The following is a 14,929-nucleotide window of genomic DNA, read 5'->3' as shown; positions in this document are numbered from 1 at the left end:
ACACACACACACACACACACACACACACACACACACACACACACACATACACATCTTTGGTATATTCTCCAGTCCTTGTCCTCTAGTCATAATTCACCTTCCTGAAATGCCTGTGATCCTAAAACGTGGTGCTCAGAACTAGACACAATGCTCCACATCCAATCTGATCAATGCAGAGAGGATGGTTCTATCACCTCCCTCTTGTTCTTTATGACTGGTGTCAAATTCAAATAAAAACAGCCAACTGTACATAAGGATCCCTGCAGATGCATATTGACTTGGAAAACCACATATTAACATTATCTATGCTCTACTGTATTTTTATTTATCTTGTTCAATATTTCCCAATGAATTTCCCAATTAATGTAATTTCTTTGGGGATTGCAATGGTCTAAATCACAGATGTTAAACTCAAAAACAACCAGCTGAAAATTCTCAAATAAGGCAGAAACCAGATTAAAATGTAATTGGGGAATGTTTAATAAAATAAACAAGAATACAATATAACACAGATAATGAAAATTTGGTTTTTTCTAAGTTAATCTGTGGCCTGCAAGGATCAGTTTCTATTTATGTTTGACACTACTTATCTAAATGATGTCTAAGATCCCCAATGGAACCGATGTTAATGATAAATCTCTGTCATTCAAACTCACTGGTAGTCATCTTATTTATATTGCTCATACTCACCAGATGTCTGGGGCTGTTTGTGATCCTCCTCAATACCCAGTCCCCACTCCTATACCCTGGAGTGCTTTTCTCTCCTAGGGGCCCCATTTAGAGTTCAGAACTTTGCCACTCAAATATACAGAATCTGATCAGCCTCTCACACATATTATGGCCCTAAACTGTGTGGGAGTGTGCTAGAACCCAGAACCCAGCAAAGTCTCTCTGGCTTGATGCAAAGGCTCAGCCTTATGCTGACCATGCTCCTTCACATCAAAACCCAATTCCCTTCTCTCTATGCATATACAGACTTTTAGGCTTCTAACCTCCCAGACATGCCTTTACTTAGCAAACTGACTCAGTAACATTATTCATTCTCTGTTTCTGTTTCTCTCTGTATGTGAGTCTCTCTGTGTATCTCTCTGTCTCTGTCTCTGTCTTTCTTTCTCCCCTCCATTCCTCTTCTTCTCTGTCTCTCCTCCTCTCTATTCCTTCCTCTCAGTGCTGTAGTCTTTTCCCTCCCCAGCCTTTTTCAAAATAATCTAGGTCTCAGTTGTCAGTGACCCCAGACGGCATCTCTTATGTGACCATTTGCCTTCTCACCCCTGCTTCCTCCACAGGACACAGCAGACTACGTGAAGCCAGTGACATTCTCAGTCGAGTTTGTTTTGGATGATCCTGACAACGGGCCCATCCTGGATGATGGTTGGCCTACCACACTCAGAGTCTCAGTAAGTCACAGCCAGCAGGATGGGGGAGTAAGATAAATGTTCCTTCTGTCTGCCCATTCAGCAAAGTCATTCTCTGACTCTCAGGTTACTTCTCTCCCTGTAGCCAGCTAGCCCAGAAAACCTCAAAACCCTCAGGACACAAAAATGGTTAAGAAGCCTTGGGCTAGATGGTCTCAGAGGACCCTTCAGAGCATTTGCAGTGCATGGAATTAATACACTGAGGAGCACTCCATTATCTTCTTCCTCTCCAGAAAAATTCCCCAAAAATAATGTACTCCAACAGTACTACCTTCTCCCTTCCTCTGACCTACCCTGATTCTCTTGCAACCTACCTACAACCTGGTCTGGCAGGCAGACTCTTAGAAGTTCGTTGGGACAAAGGACCAGGTCTTCTTCAGCATCATCTATAGCATGGATGACGGGGGACACACAATAGGATCTCAAATCAACATATGGGTTATAGAATGTTCCTGATGGAACTTGGAGGTCATCTAGTCCAACACTTCATTCTACAAATTAAGGAAATAAGGTCCAGAGAACATAAGAAATTTCCTCAAGTTTAGAGAAGGAGTTAGTAGCCAGGCTGGGACTAGGGCCCAGGCCTCCTGCTTATTGACTGATGAAATCCCTGAGACTTCAGCATACACGTTTTCCCTAGCTTCCCAATGTGCAAAGGTCATACTCTTTTATTAGTATTCCCTATAATCTTTTTCTCTCATTCTCTAACTCTCAGATTACTTCTCTCCCTGTCCAGCTAGCCCAGAAACCCTCAAAATACTGAGGCCCCCAAAAACTCCTCCAGAGAGAATGGAAATGAGGCAGTGTGGCCAGTGCATAGTGGTCAGTCCATCTTGAATAATTTTTGAGCACCTGCTGCATGTGGATCCTACGACAGGCAGGCAGCCACCAAACTATAATGAAGTGCTTACTTTGTGCTAGACACTATGCTAAGCACTAGGGTTATAAATATAATAACAAAGAAAGATAGTTCTTGCCCTCTAGGAGCTTACATTCAAATAGGAGAAGACAAAATATAAAAGGGGGTGAGAAAGCAATGAGGAATGAAGGCACAGTGGTGAAGTCCAGGAATGTCAGACGCATAGCCTAGAGGGGAATGAGGCATAGCTGGCCTGGGCTTGTCACCAAACTAGAGGGCCTGGAAAAAAATCAACAATGGAAGAAGGGGACATGCATGATAGAAGTAGGTTCCAAAGTGAGAAGGCCCCAGATTCAGTGGGAGAGGGAGGCCATTATGGTAGAGGGAAGTTCCAGGATGAGAATTCATAATGTTGAATTCCAGGAGAATCAGAGGCATAGCCAGGAGAGAAATGAGGTTTGGTTAATGTGGGCCCATCCCCAAAATGGACGCCCATAAATAGTGATGTGTGAGTAAATATTTAACAACCAGCTCTCCAGAAAGGGAAAAAAGTATCTATGATATACTTTTTAAAATATGCATTATTCTGGAAAAATCTACTCCAGAAAATCAACAAAATAATAACTCAACCTTGATTTGTAACATTCACTAATTTCCAATATGTAAACACTCACAGTGAAATTTTAACAATTGACTCTAGCCAGTTCAAGCTGGCTCCAGCACATCTCTATCCAGGATGGAAGCTCTAGGATAAGAAGACCCCAGGTATTGAGGGAGGTTCCAGAGAGAGGACAGGTAACTGAGGCATGGTGGTCCAGAAGCACAGCAAGGAAGTAAATGAAGGCCAGTGAACCTAACTGAAATTCCTGGCAAAATTCTAGAGTATAGTTTGGAGATGGTGACTAAGAGAGATGGAGGCCTGGAACCAGGCAAGACAAAGGTAAAGGCAAAGACTCATTTATGAGAGGCCAGCCAGGAAGGATCAGTAAAATTGGTGCTTTTGGCCAAAAGAACAAAGCCCAGCTAAGGGATGGAATTTTCACACAGGAAAAGAAGCAAAGATACATCTGCCAAGCAACATAGTAGTTTTCAATAATCCATGCAGCAATACCTAATTAATTAAATTTTAAAAAATTATACATAAATTTTCCAGATAATTGAAAATGTACCTCTTTATGCACCAAAGTCTGCATGGAAATCTTTCTAAAATGTATTACATACATATATACATATATAGTCATACACATATAAAGGAGAACTCACTAGCTGTGTGACCCTGAGCAAGTCACTTAACCCCAATTGCCTCACCAAAAAAAAATAAAAAAAATAAAGAAGGAAGGGAGGTGCATGGTCCCCTTTCTTCTTCAGGAACCTTGTTAATTATAATTACAGAGTACTCATTTCCATTTCTTTTGGTTGCTATTATTTCTACTTACATCCCTGTAATTATTGTATATATGTGTTTCCTTGGTTCTTCACTTTGTATCATTCATTTAGATGTCATCATTCTGTACAAATCTATCATCTCTTATGATACAATATGTCTATCCTCTCAAACAAAATATTCTGAAAAGAATTTAATCCTATTATGATAACCCAGGGTCATCATTAAGAACATCTGTATCTTCAGGGGCTATTAAGGTGTGTTGGGCTGTTTGCCCTTCCGCTAAGGGGTTCCAGATAGCTATACTTCGTGCCTTGATTTTAATAGTTTTTTTGTCTCTTGCATTGCTGTTACTATGGCTACCCTCTAGCAGTTTCCCCCTCCCTTCTGAGATACTGCCTCTATTCTATTGTGGACTAGGCAATCCGATTTCTAGCCCTGATTATAATTTTGTGTAAATTAAGAGTAAAAAGGCTCTGAATGAAGACCTGAAGAATTACTTCCAAAGTAGTCTATACAGATATTAATGGGAGTGCCCCCACCACCACCTCCAAAGTCCATAGCACAAACTTTGTCATATCCTTTTGGCCTCTTAGGTTCTTCATCCTCAGCTATATTCCAAATAGTAGTGGCACAGTAAGTGAGCCCTAGATGTGAATGATTTAAAGCAAATGATTACTTTATTATGAACAACTAAAGTAAATGATTATATTATTATTTATTATTGTTGTTGTTACTTTAATGCCACCTGAGCACAGAGTAACGTGGACTGAGCCACAGGAGCTCAAAATTTAGGTTCTTAAAGAAGTTACATTTTAAGCCTTGTTTGAAGGACATAAGAAAGCTCCTTTGAGAGCCGGGCAAAGGCATGAAGGCAGGAAAAAGCAAATGGTACCTAGGAAACAAGCAACAAATTATCAGAAAACATGTCAAGTAGTACTGAGAGAGGAATCAGTTAATTGTGAAGAGAAGATATGTGTGTCAGGGCAAGGACTGGAATTGGTGAAGGGACCTGAAGACCAGGCAAGGAAATTAAATGAATGAAGTATGAGTTATGGACTAGGGGAGCTGCCCCACTGTTCCCCTACCCATGTCATGCTCTTCCCTTGATCAGGTACCCTTCTGGAATGGGTGCAATGAGGATGAACACTGTGTGCCTGACTTGGTCCTAGATGCCCAGAGTGACATTCCCACCGCCATGTGAGTAGATCCCCAGACTAGGGCTTCCTGCTGCTTTCACAATTTCTTACAGCAGCTTAGGGGACCTGTCTCTTCTTCCTGGTAGGTGGAGCTCTGTATCCCCCAGATTTTCCCCTCATCATCATCTTCCTCCTCCATTTATTCATTCTTTAATTCATTCATTTTTTTTCAACAAGCCATTATTGAATGTCTACTGCGTGCCCAGTCATAGGACCATAGCTTTCTCACTGAAAGAGATCTTAGAGATTGAGTCCAACCCACTTATTTTAGAGATAAGGAAACTGAGGCTCAGAAGGAGGAAGTAACTTGACCAGTCACATAGTTTTAAATACCTGAGATTGGTCACATAGCTATAACAGAATCTAGCCGAAGAGATGAAACAGTTGTGATGCTATACTGACAATGGGGATTGATGGGAAGTATAGTTTTCCTAGTTGGAAGGAAAGACAGAAGACCTGTCAGTCTTACCTCTCGCAATCCTTCAGTTTCTCCTTTCAACTGTGAACACTATACTTCCCAGAAGCTCTTTCTGCCAATATGGGGTTATGGGTAAATAATAATGCAAGGTGGTATTTGTGTCCAGTGCACGGTATGGACACTAAATGCAGAGAAGGGAAAAGTCACTGAGGTGATTAGGGAAGGCTTCATGAAGGAGATGGCCATGAGCTGGACCTTGAAGGATGAGCTCTACCTCTTCTTTCTTCTCTCTCTCTCCCCCTTCCCTTAACAATCAAGGAAATACTCTCACCCAGCGGCTCATGGCAGGGCAGGAAGAATGGAATACCTCCAACAGAGCTATGGCACTCCTCCCACAACGATGACTAAGAGGGAAGAACCACATATGTGCCTTTCCACTAGGCAGGCTTACTAGTCACCAAGGGAGACTCCCTTACAACCCACCACCACTACTAATCCCTTCAGACTCCCTCCTCTGTCATTTCCTGAGCTATCATGCCTCCCACCCACCCACACTTCATCCTGTGCCCAGCACCCTGAAACTCTGGTTTTCTTTCAGGGAGTATTGCAACAGAATCCTGAGAAAGACCCAGCCAGAGTGCTCTTCCTACACCCTGTCTTTTGATACATCCATTTTCATCATAGAGAGCACCCGGCGGCGTGTGGCAGTGGAGGCTACCCTGGAGAACAGGGGAGAGAATGCTTATAACACAGTTCTAAACATTTCATACTCAAGAAACCTGCAGTTTGCAAGCTTGATTCAGAAGGTAAGACTTTGACCTCCTCCTGAAACCTGGGGAACTGCAGAAAGCAAGAGAGTCAAGTGCCCACCCTAGGGCAAGATGCAGGGTTTACAAGGCCTCACTCTCACCTGTAGGAATATAGCAATGTAAATAATAATAAGTAATAACAATAACATAATATAACCATGTACTGTGATATTAATAAATAACATATAATGATATTTATATAGTACTTAAGTATTGCAAAGCACTTTATATATTATCTCATTTTGTGATATACATTATCATATCTATCTCATTAAGAGACAGCATGGAGAAATAGCCAAGAGTCTGAATACCTCCTTGGAAGCCAGCTAGGCAGTGTTAAGCAGTGCAGATCACTGATATTCTCTTCAGTCCCCCAGAAAGGGCCCATAATGGTTTAGGGTCCCCTTCATTTAATCTCAAGGACTACACTTACCACTCTTGGGGAAGAATTGGGGTTCTCCCCCCAAAAAAACCTATAACCAATGAAGCAGCTGTTATTCCATTGTCTCTCACCAACATGTGGCACAGTGAGACCACAGAGTGAGGGCCAGGCCTTGTGACCTTTCTTTTTTCTGTTCCCTCGGTAGACCACCAGTTTTTAGCCCCAGACTTTAAGGTACTCCTTGAATGGGGATTAGCCCCAGTGGCTACAGTCAGACTACTGTGTTCTTTCCTCTTAAGCTCTTGGCATTCTAGTGTATCAGGATTAAGTAAATCTCTCCCTAGGCAAGACACCAACCCTAAAATACAAGCATGCCAACCTAAGAAGCAATCATGGTGGAGGAGAGGCACTTAATGACCTCTCAGGTTCCCTGCCCACCTGAGGATTTTGGGATTGTTTGAGGTTCAGGTATTAAGAGAGATTACCTTCCTATGCCCTCCCCACCCCAGACTTTCCTGGCTGCTGTTCAAAACAAAATTAAGTGTTTTTCCTGGGGTAAGAGACCCCCATAGAGTTCTATTTCTACAAAAGACTCTTTAAAACTAAGCAAAGGTAAAGAGAAATGAGAAACACGTTATACAGATCAGCCAACGTCTGCAGGCACAGAGCAGGCTGTTTGTAGGGGCTAGGGTTTTCCTCAGCAGCACATTTAAGAGATCAGATCTTGATTCCCAGGTTGGGGCCCCAAGGGTAAGGAGATTGAGGGGACTGAGTTTTAGTTTAAGTAGGATTTTCACAGCTGAGTTATTATTCACCCAGGAATAAGGGGACTTCTAAGGAAAAAGAGCCCCGTTGGATACAACTTTAGTGTTAGTCTGCCTATCACATGTGCATGCATGTGAATATGTATATACATGTAAGCACAAAATGCACCTGTATCCATATGCACCTTGCATATGGTTGCATGTATATAGGTATGCACACAAACAATATGTAAAATGCTCTATGTATCATAAAGCATCATATAAATGCAATCTATTATTATTATTTTTGCATACACACATAGCCCTTACTAGAGAACACCAAATTATCAGGGCAGGCTACATATCTATGCAGTATTCTATTTCTGAAACAGTCTGAGAGTCAGAGTTCCTTTCCCAGATTGTTTCAGAGGCCATTACACCACCCCCATCAGTCTGGGTACCTGGCTAAGGCGACAGCACCACCCAGATCAGTTAGAAACACCTACAAGGTGGTCCCCCAGAAGGCTGCCTCCTCCCAGCAGCCAGGGAGTCAGACAGTCAGTCCCTAGAACAGATGCCAGAGGGGTCATGGGGCCCAGTAAAGAGAGCCGGATTGGGATCTGAATCCCAGCTTTTCCACATACTCCCTGAACGAATTTAGGCAAGTCCTCTGGGCCAGTTCTCTAACCTTTAAAATGAAGTTGTTGGATCAGATAACCTCTAAGACCCCTTCTAGTTCAGTGTCTATAAAGCATCCAGGAAAAAGGCACATGATTACTGATTCAGCAAGCAAGAGCTAAAGATCTGAGCAATAAAAGGCAAGCACCATGTTGGGCAAAAACTTAATTTTTTTGACACAACTTTAACATTAGTCTGTATCATACAAGTTTGCACACATGTATTTCCACATGCGCCACTGAACCTACAGCTTTTTTTCTCAGGTTCTCTCTTGACAGCCTGCTGCCATTTTTGCATTTCTGGCATCCCTATTCCAGTTGTCCCTCTGGCTTGGCTCTGTCTTTTACAGCTCCCAGGATGTTGGGGTTTTTTTTAAATAATAGTTTGTTATTTTTATTTTCAAGTAGCAAGTTTTGTTTATTAATCTGTCCCTCCTGCTACCCCTCCCCAACACTGAACAAAAAAAAATTAACTTGAAAAATTAATCCCTCAATACTTCCCTCATAGTGAACCAAAAAAAAATTAACCTGAAAAACAAATCCCTCAGTAGGTATCTATATGATCTGGAAAAATAAGTTCCCACATTATTGTATTTCTCTTTCTGTATTTTAAGTTTATCACCTCTCTGTTACAAGGTAAGAGGCATGTTTCACCATCATTCTTCTCAACTCATGGTTTATCACTGTGTGTTGATCATAGCTCCGAAGTCTTTCAAAGTTGATTTCTCATGGCACAGTAGATAGAGCACTGCCCTGGATTCAGGAGGACCTGAGTTAAAATCCGGCTTCAGACACATAATACTTACTAATTGTGTGACCCTGAGCACGTCACTTAACCTCATTGCCTAGCCAAAAAAAAAAGTTGATTTCTCCATAATGTCATCATCACTATACAAACTGCTCTAACTCTGCTCACTTTACTCTGCTTCGTGATACAGGCCTTCCCAGCTTCCTCTAAAGCTGTCCATTGCATCATTTCCTATGACACAATAACATTCCATTACATTCATAAGCCACAATCTGCTTAGCTATTCCCTAAAAGGAGGGAATACCCCTTTAGCTTCCATTTTTGGGCTAGTGTAAAAAGAGCTGCTATAAACATTTTTGTGCATAGATAACAGATTCTTTCCCACTTTATTTTATTTCTTTGGGGTATAGGCCTAATAGTGGCTGAGTCAAAGAGTAGGAACAGTTTGGTGACTTTCTGTGCATAATTCTAAACTGCTCTCCAGAATGGCTGAACCCATTCATAACCCCACTAACAGTGTACTAATGTACCTGTTTTCCCACAGCCCCTCCATCCTTTACCATTTCTGTCAGTCTGATAGGTTTGAGGTGGAACCTCAAAAGTACAATACCTGGGGGGGGCAACTAGGTGGTACAGTGGATAGAGCACTGGCCCTGAAGTCAGGAGGACCTGAGTTCAAATCTGGTCTCAGACCAAACACTTGACACTTACTAGCTGTGTGACCCTGGGCAAGTCACTTAACCTCAATTGCCTAAAAATAAAAAATAAAATAAAATAAAATTTTAAAAAAAGTACAACACCTGGCTTTGACTTTACCTCCATGCTTTGTCTTTGCCTCTACCGGTGGTATTCCACTTCCTTTCCTCCTACTGCAAACAGTCGTTAACTATCACCTGTCTGAATTTGGATGTTACTAAAACACCACCAACAAAACCCAGATCTGGCTGCTACTTCCTTTGGTGCTTGACTTTCTACCCAGTGGTGGTGGGAATTCAAGGATCATGAGAGCTCATAGTCCACTGGGGGACGAAGTCTCTGACCTCAGGAACTTCCAATCTGCTAGGTGTCAAATACCTTCCCTGTGCAGTGAGAGGACAGAAAGTAATTAGACAGCTGCCGTAATCCTAGCCCCCAGATGTTGTGTGTGGGATGGGAAGAAATGTAAATATAAATTGTACATAAATTGTGTTAGCAACTGGGGATCTAAAGACATGGAAGGAGGGGAGCCCGATAATGAAAGAATGACAACAAAAGAATCAGGGTAGAAGCCAGCAGTCAAGAAGTCAAGAAACCAGAAGTCATCCAGGAGTCCACAGGGTTCAGGGAAGGGCTGTGCTGGCAAATATTTAATAACCGGCTCTCAAAAAGAAAAACATGCACACAACACACTTTTAAAGTTCAACCTGGATTGTTAACATTTTCTTCATCACTTGCTTAAGTTCAGTCAACAACAATGATTTGTAGCATTTTGCAATTTCTAAGGAATAAATGCTCATGGTAAAACTTTAACTATCAGTTGGCTGGTTTGGCCTGGCTCCAGCACACCGCTGATTCAGGGCAATAACAAGGAAATACACATTTGATTCACTGTGGCTTCCTTTTGACAGAAGGTTGGGGTGCACTAGTCACACACCCCATCTTCTCCCCACCTGCCGCACCCCTACAGCTTGAGATCTGGGCCCATCAGACACCAGGAGACACCACTCCAGCCTCTGGGAGCTTCTAAGTCTGATGGAAAGACAAAGTCCCCAGACTTAGAGCTTTCAATCTACCAGGCAGGATAAGCCCCTACCCTCAGGGACCTCTCGTCTAATGGGGTAAGGCAGAACACACATCACGTGAAAATGATCTAAAAATCAGGTTATGCATCAAGAAGTACAATTAAATCCCCAAGTGCTCAAAAGTCACAGATTGAAGGCCCACTTGGGACCAGCAAAACACGTCTGCCTTTGTACTGAAGCTATTTTTGGTAAAATTCTTCCATTTCCAGCTTTAAAGAGCTGGTAGGGAGAAGCCTGAAAATGAACTGAGGTCCTCAGTCACATAACCAGCATGATGATAAGGCAACTGTTGCTGCTAACATTTATATAACATTCTAAGGTTTGAAAAGTGCTTTCCAAACACCATCTCATTTTATCTTCATAACAGCCCTAGAACACAGATGCTATCATTATCCCCTGTAAAATGAGGAAACTGAGGCAGGCAGAGGCTAAGTGTCACATGATTTGAGCTCGGGTCTTCTTGACTCCAAGACTGGCACTCTATCCACTGCACCACAGAATGCTTTCTCTTCTTTCCCCAGCCCCAATCTTTATCCCAGCCCCAGTACAGGTGGGTTTCAAGACATATGAAAAGTGTGGGTCCTTCACAAAGAGGGAAATTGGAAAGAGGTAGCAGAAAGGAGAAGGAAGAGGAGGTGTGGGGAACTGGCAAATCAGAACCTCAGCAAATAGTTTAGTTGACTATGAGACCTTCTTGGGGCTCATCCTGTGTCATTTTGAGTATCATAGGCTGCCAGGGTTTATCATCTCATTCAACCTCTTCACTTTAATACAGAGGAGGAAACTAAGGCAGAGGGAGATGAAGTGACTTGCCCAAGGTCACACAGCTAGTCAGGGGCAGAACCAGGACTAGAACCCAGACCTCTCGAATTCCTAGCCAGTCTTCTCTCTACTGAGGCAGCTGAATGGAGCTGTGGATAGAGTTTGGCTTGGGATTTGGAAGACATGAGTTCAAATCCCACCTCAGACACTTACTAGCTGTGTGACTCTGGGCAAATCACAACCTCTGTCTGCCTCAATTTTCTCAGTTATAAAATGGGGACAGCACCTGCCTCACAGAGTTGCTGTGAGGGTAAATGAGATATCTGTAAAGTGCCTGGCACATAGCACGTGCTTAATAAATACTTGTTCCCTTCCTTCTTGCTGTACCACACATACTACATGCTTAATGAACCTTCCTCATGATGATGAGCATTACACACAGAGCCACTGCTTCTTTAGGATAACCCAGAAGGTTTGTCAGCAGCAAACATCAGCCTTCAGAACACCTGCCAGAAATTTGACTAACTTGGATTTATCAAATAGGAGGGAAATGAATCCACTTTTCTAATGAACTCCCCCTTGACAGGTCCCACCTTTCTTTGCCCTCAGGCAAATGAACTCACTTTTCCAGAAGGAACCTGGCTAACTAAAAACCCCTAAACCTCATCTTGGTCCAAAATGTTATCATCCTTCCCTACTAAGCGCAGAAATTACAAAGAGCAAGCAAGGAAATGGGTTAGGGTTTTCCCTCTAATCCTTCTGGATTAAAGATGAGAAAGCATTCTAAATGCTAGAAAAGCCATGATGAGGAAGAATAAGGAGGCTGGCTGGTCTCCCTTGGACATAAGAGCCTGGTCAGTCACAAGTGCTTCCTATCTCCATCATTTCTTGTCGATCTGCCTTCTCATCCTCAAGCTATCTCCTGCATGGACCACATTTTATGTCCCTCTAGATGTCTCCATTGGTGATCTCCCACATCCTCAAGGACCGTGCCCCCACCCAGGTCAAAATAGATTCAAGCAACGTGGCTTGCCAGTTCCCCAGAGGTCACAGGCTTCCATTGCTCTTAAATTTCTACACTCTCTCTACCATATCCCATCCTCCAAGCCCCACCAGCCATGCTGGGCAGAATGTCAGGACCACTTCAGGGATTCAGCCCCAGACTGGGAAAAGAGTAGAAGACTTAGGTCAGGGTTTGATTCTTTTCTCCCTATATCATTCCCTGCCCCCATACACCACAGGATGACTCGGATGGAAGCATTGAGTGCATAAGCGAGGAGAGAAGGATCAACAAGAAAGTCTGCAATGTCAGCTACCCATTTTTTAAAGCAAAAGCCAAGGTAAAAAACTTGAGGGGGGGCGAGGGGGGAGAGGGGAGGAAAGGGGGCAAGGAGGTAGGGGAAGAATAGACAGCCAAAGATATGGGTGAGGAGGAGGTGCTTTTAAGTCACTGGAATATTTTTCTTGTCATTAAATCATGTAAGGACATTTCAAATGACCAAATTATCAGACTGAGGTGCCCTCACAGAGCTAGTCAGCCGCTAAGTTCAAAAGCACCTACTATGTGCCAGGCATTGAGCAAAGCATTAAAAATACCCAAAAAAGGCAGAAGACAGTCCCTGCCCTTAAGGAGTTCACAATCTAATGTGAAGGAACGGGGAGGAGACAACATGAAATAACTTTGTACAAACAAGATACATATTGGGTATACTGGAGATAGCCAATAGAGAGAAGGCTAGTCCCATCCTTGGGAAGGCCAGGACTTGGGTCAGAGGATTTTGTGCTCAGACCAGTGCTACTCTGTCCCTCTCCACAACAGGACAACCTCCCCTTAGACACAAGCCTTCTCATCCTCAGAAGGAAACCCCCTTTTCATCCCCAACTCCAATCCCCCAATGGGTCCCTCCCTTCTTTGCCCAGAGGAAATAAATTCATTTTTTCTAATCTCTGGTCTTGTTGACATTGTTCTCTGAAGGCAGCAAGACTTGGGAATAAATCAGCCAAATTCCAAAAGGCCAATTAATAGGTTACATAGTATGAAATCTATTATTCTTAAATCATCCCCTATGTCTCCCAATCCCCTCCCCAAAGTGCATGCTTGCCCGTGGAAAACCCTTGGGGAAGCTTATTAACACTTTCAGGTCCCCATGGACACCTCCTGGGAAGGCAGCAGGATGGGTCCAGGGTGGAACAGAATATTTCATTATCCCAAATGAATGAGCTGTGCATAGAGTAAGAAAGAGGGGGAAGGAGGAGGAAGGCAACATCTTGGACTCATAATACTGCCTTATAAAACAGAGCCAAGAGGGAAATAAATCACAGTTGTCGGAGCTGTGTGCATTTGGGGGTGGAGAAGAGGGATAAAGGAAGTGGTAAATTCAGAGGGAGAGAAGCCGGTACAGGAGAAAGCATGTGTCACCCAGTCACAGGATCAGGGATAGTGAGCCTAGGGAATTTTTAATGGAACTATTTGGAAAAATGGAGCTGGGAGCCAGGGTCACAAATCTAGCTCAGCAGTCCCTATCTTCAAAAAATCCTAAAACAGCTGCTTAGGGTTAGGGGTGGCGAGGAAGAGGGTTAGAAGGAAGATGGAGTGGAATTATCACCAGGGATTCTGAAGCGGGGGGAAGCTGGGTGGTAAAAGTAGTGAGAGCGCTGGGCCTGGAGTCAGGAAGACTCAGAAGAGTTCAAATTCAGCCTCTGTCAGACACTTACTAGCTGTGTGACCTTGGGCAAGTCAGGCCCTAAGTTTCTTCCCCTCCAAAATGAAGAGGGTTAGACTAAATTATCTCTAAGGTCCTTTCCAGGTCTACATTCTATGATCTGTAAGGGACTTCACCTTGAAGGGCTTCAGTTTTCTCCTCTATAACATGAGGCAAGGTAGAGGAGATAATCTCTCAGGTTTTTCTAGTTCTGAAATCCTATGATTCTATGACCATTACCCTATCCCAAACCTCATGAAGCCCACAGAGAGACATTCCAAAGCCAATTTTTCTCCTTTCTTCCCTTTGCTCTTAAAAAGAAGAAAAAAAAGGGAGGGGGAACAATCAAGAAAGGCCCCCCTCTCAGTAGCTGTTTTCTTTGGCTCCTAAAAGCCATACTGGCAGCCTCCCAAACACCCTGTTGACATTTCAGCCCATTATCTCTCCTCGTCCAGCACATTCCCAGATGGCTAGGATGCACTGCTGGGACAGCGGGACAAGGGTTAGATCCAGCCCCTATTTGAGGAAAAGTTGGGGATACAGGATGGATCATGGTAGTCACAGCTCTGCTGCGCCCCAGATACTAAGCCAAGGGGCTTAGGGATCCCTGGTTTTCTAACAGGCTTGCTCTGATTGGTATTTTTCCTCTTTCTCCAGGGAGCTTTCCGCCTGGATTTTGAGTTCAGCAAGTCGGTTTTTCTTCAGAATATGGAGATCCTCCTGACAGTTGGCAGGTCAGAGGGCCATGCATGATTGTCCTAAGCTCTTTCTGCTAACTCCAGGTCTCCAACACTCTTCACATATTTGCCTGCTCTCACTCTATATTCCATGTAGTAGGCATGACATATACTCCTAATACAGCAATGCACTGCTTCCAGAGTGCTTGCCTCAAAGAAACTCTTTAGGGGAGGAAGTATGGGCACTACTGTCCTCATTATCCAGATAAGGACACTCAGGTTCAGAGAAATTCAGTGATTTTAGATGGCTATGCTATTATGAAATGGAAGAGCTGAACATGAGCCTAGATTTCTCTCCCTCTCTTTCTACTGC

General features: G+C 43.3%; 1 protein-coding gene across 1 annotated transcript in view; it reads left to right on the top strand.

Moving 5' to 3' along the window:
* Positions 1-14,929, top strand: part of ITGA11 (integrin subunit alpha 11) — a 197,392-nt gene that overhangs the window by 165,358 nt on the left and 17,105 nt on the right. The window contains exons 18-22 of the mRNA XM_027851835.1: positions 1,287-1,397; positions 4,773-4,858; positions 5,874-6,081; positions 12,419-12,517; positions 14,537-14,613. Coding sequence (XP_027707636.1) covers positions 1,287-1,397; positions 4,773-4,858; positions 5,874-6,081; positions 12,419-12,517; positions 14,537-14,613 — 581 coding nt within the window. The remainder of the gene's footprint in view (positions 1-1,286; positions 1,398-4,772; positions 4,859-5,873; positions 6,082-12,418; positions 12,518-14,536; positions 14,614-14,929) is intronic.

Source organism: Vombatus ursinus, unplaced genomic scaffold, assembly GCF_900497805.2.
Source record: "Vombatus ursinus unplaced genomic scaffold, bare-nosed wombat genome assembly UNPS02009205.1, whole genome shotgun sequence".
NCBI lineage: Eukaryota > Metazoa > Chordata > Mammalia > Diprotodontia > Vombatidae > Vombatus > Vombatus ursinus.
Note: the sequence above shows the minus strand (reverse complement) of the source record. Positions and strands in the feature narration are given on the sequence as shown.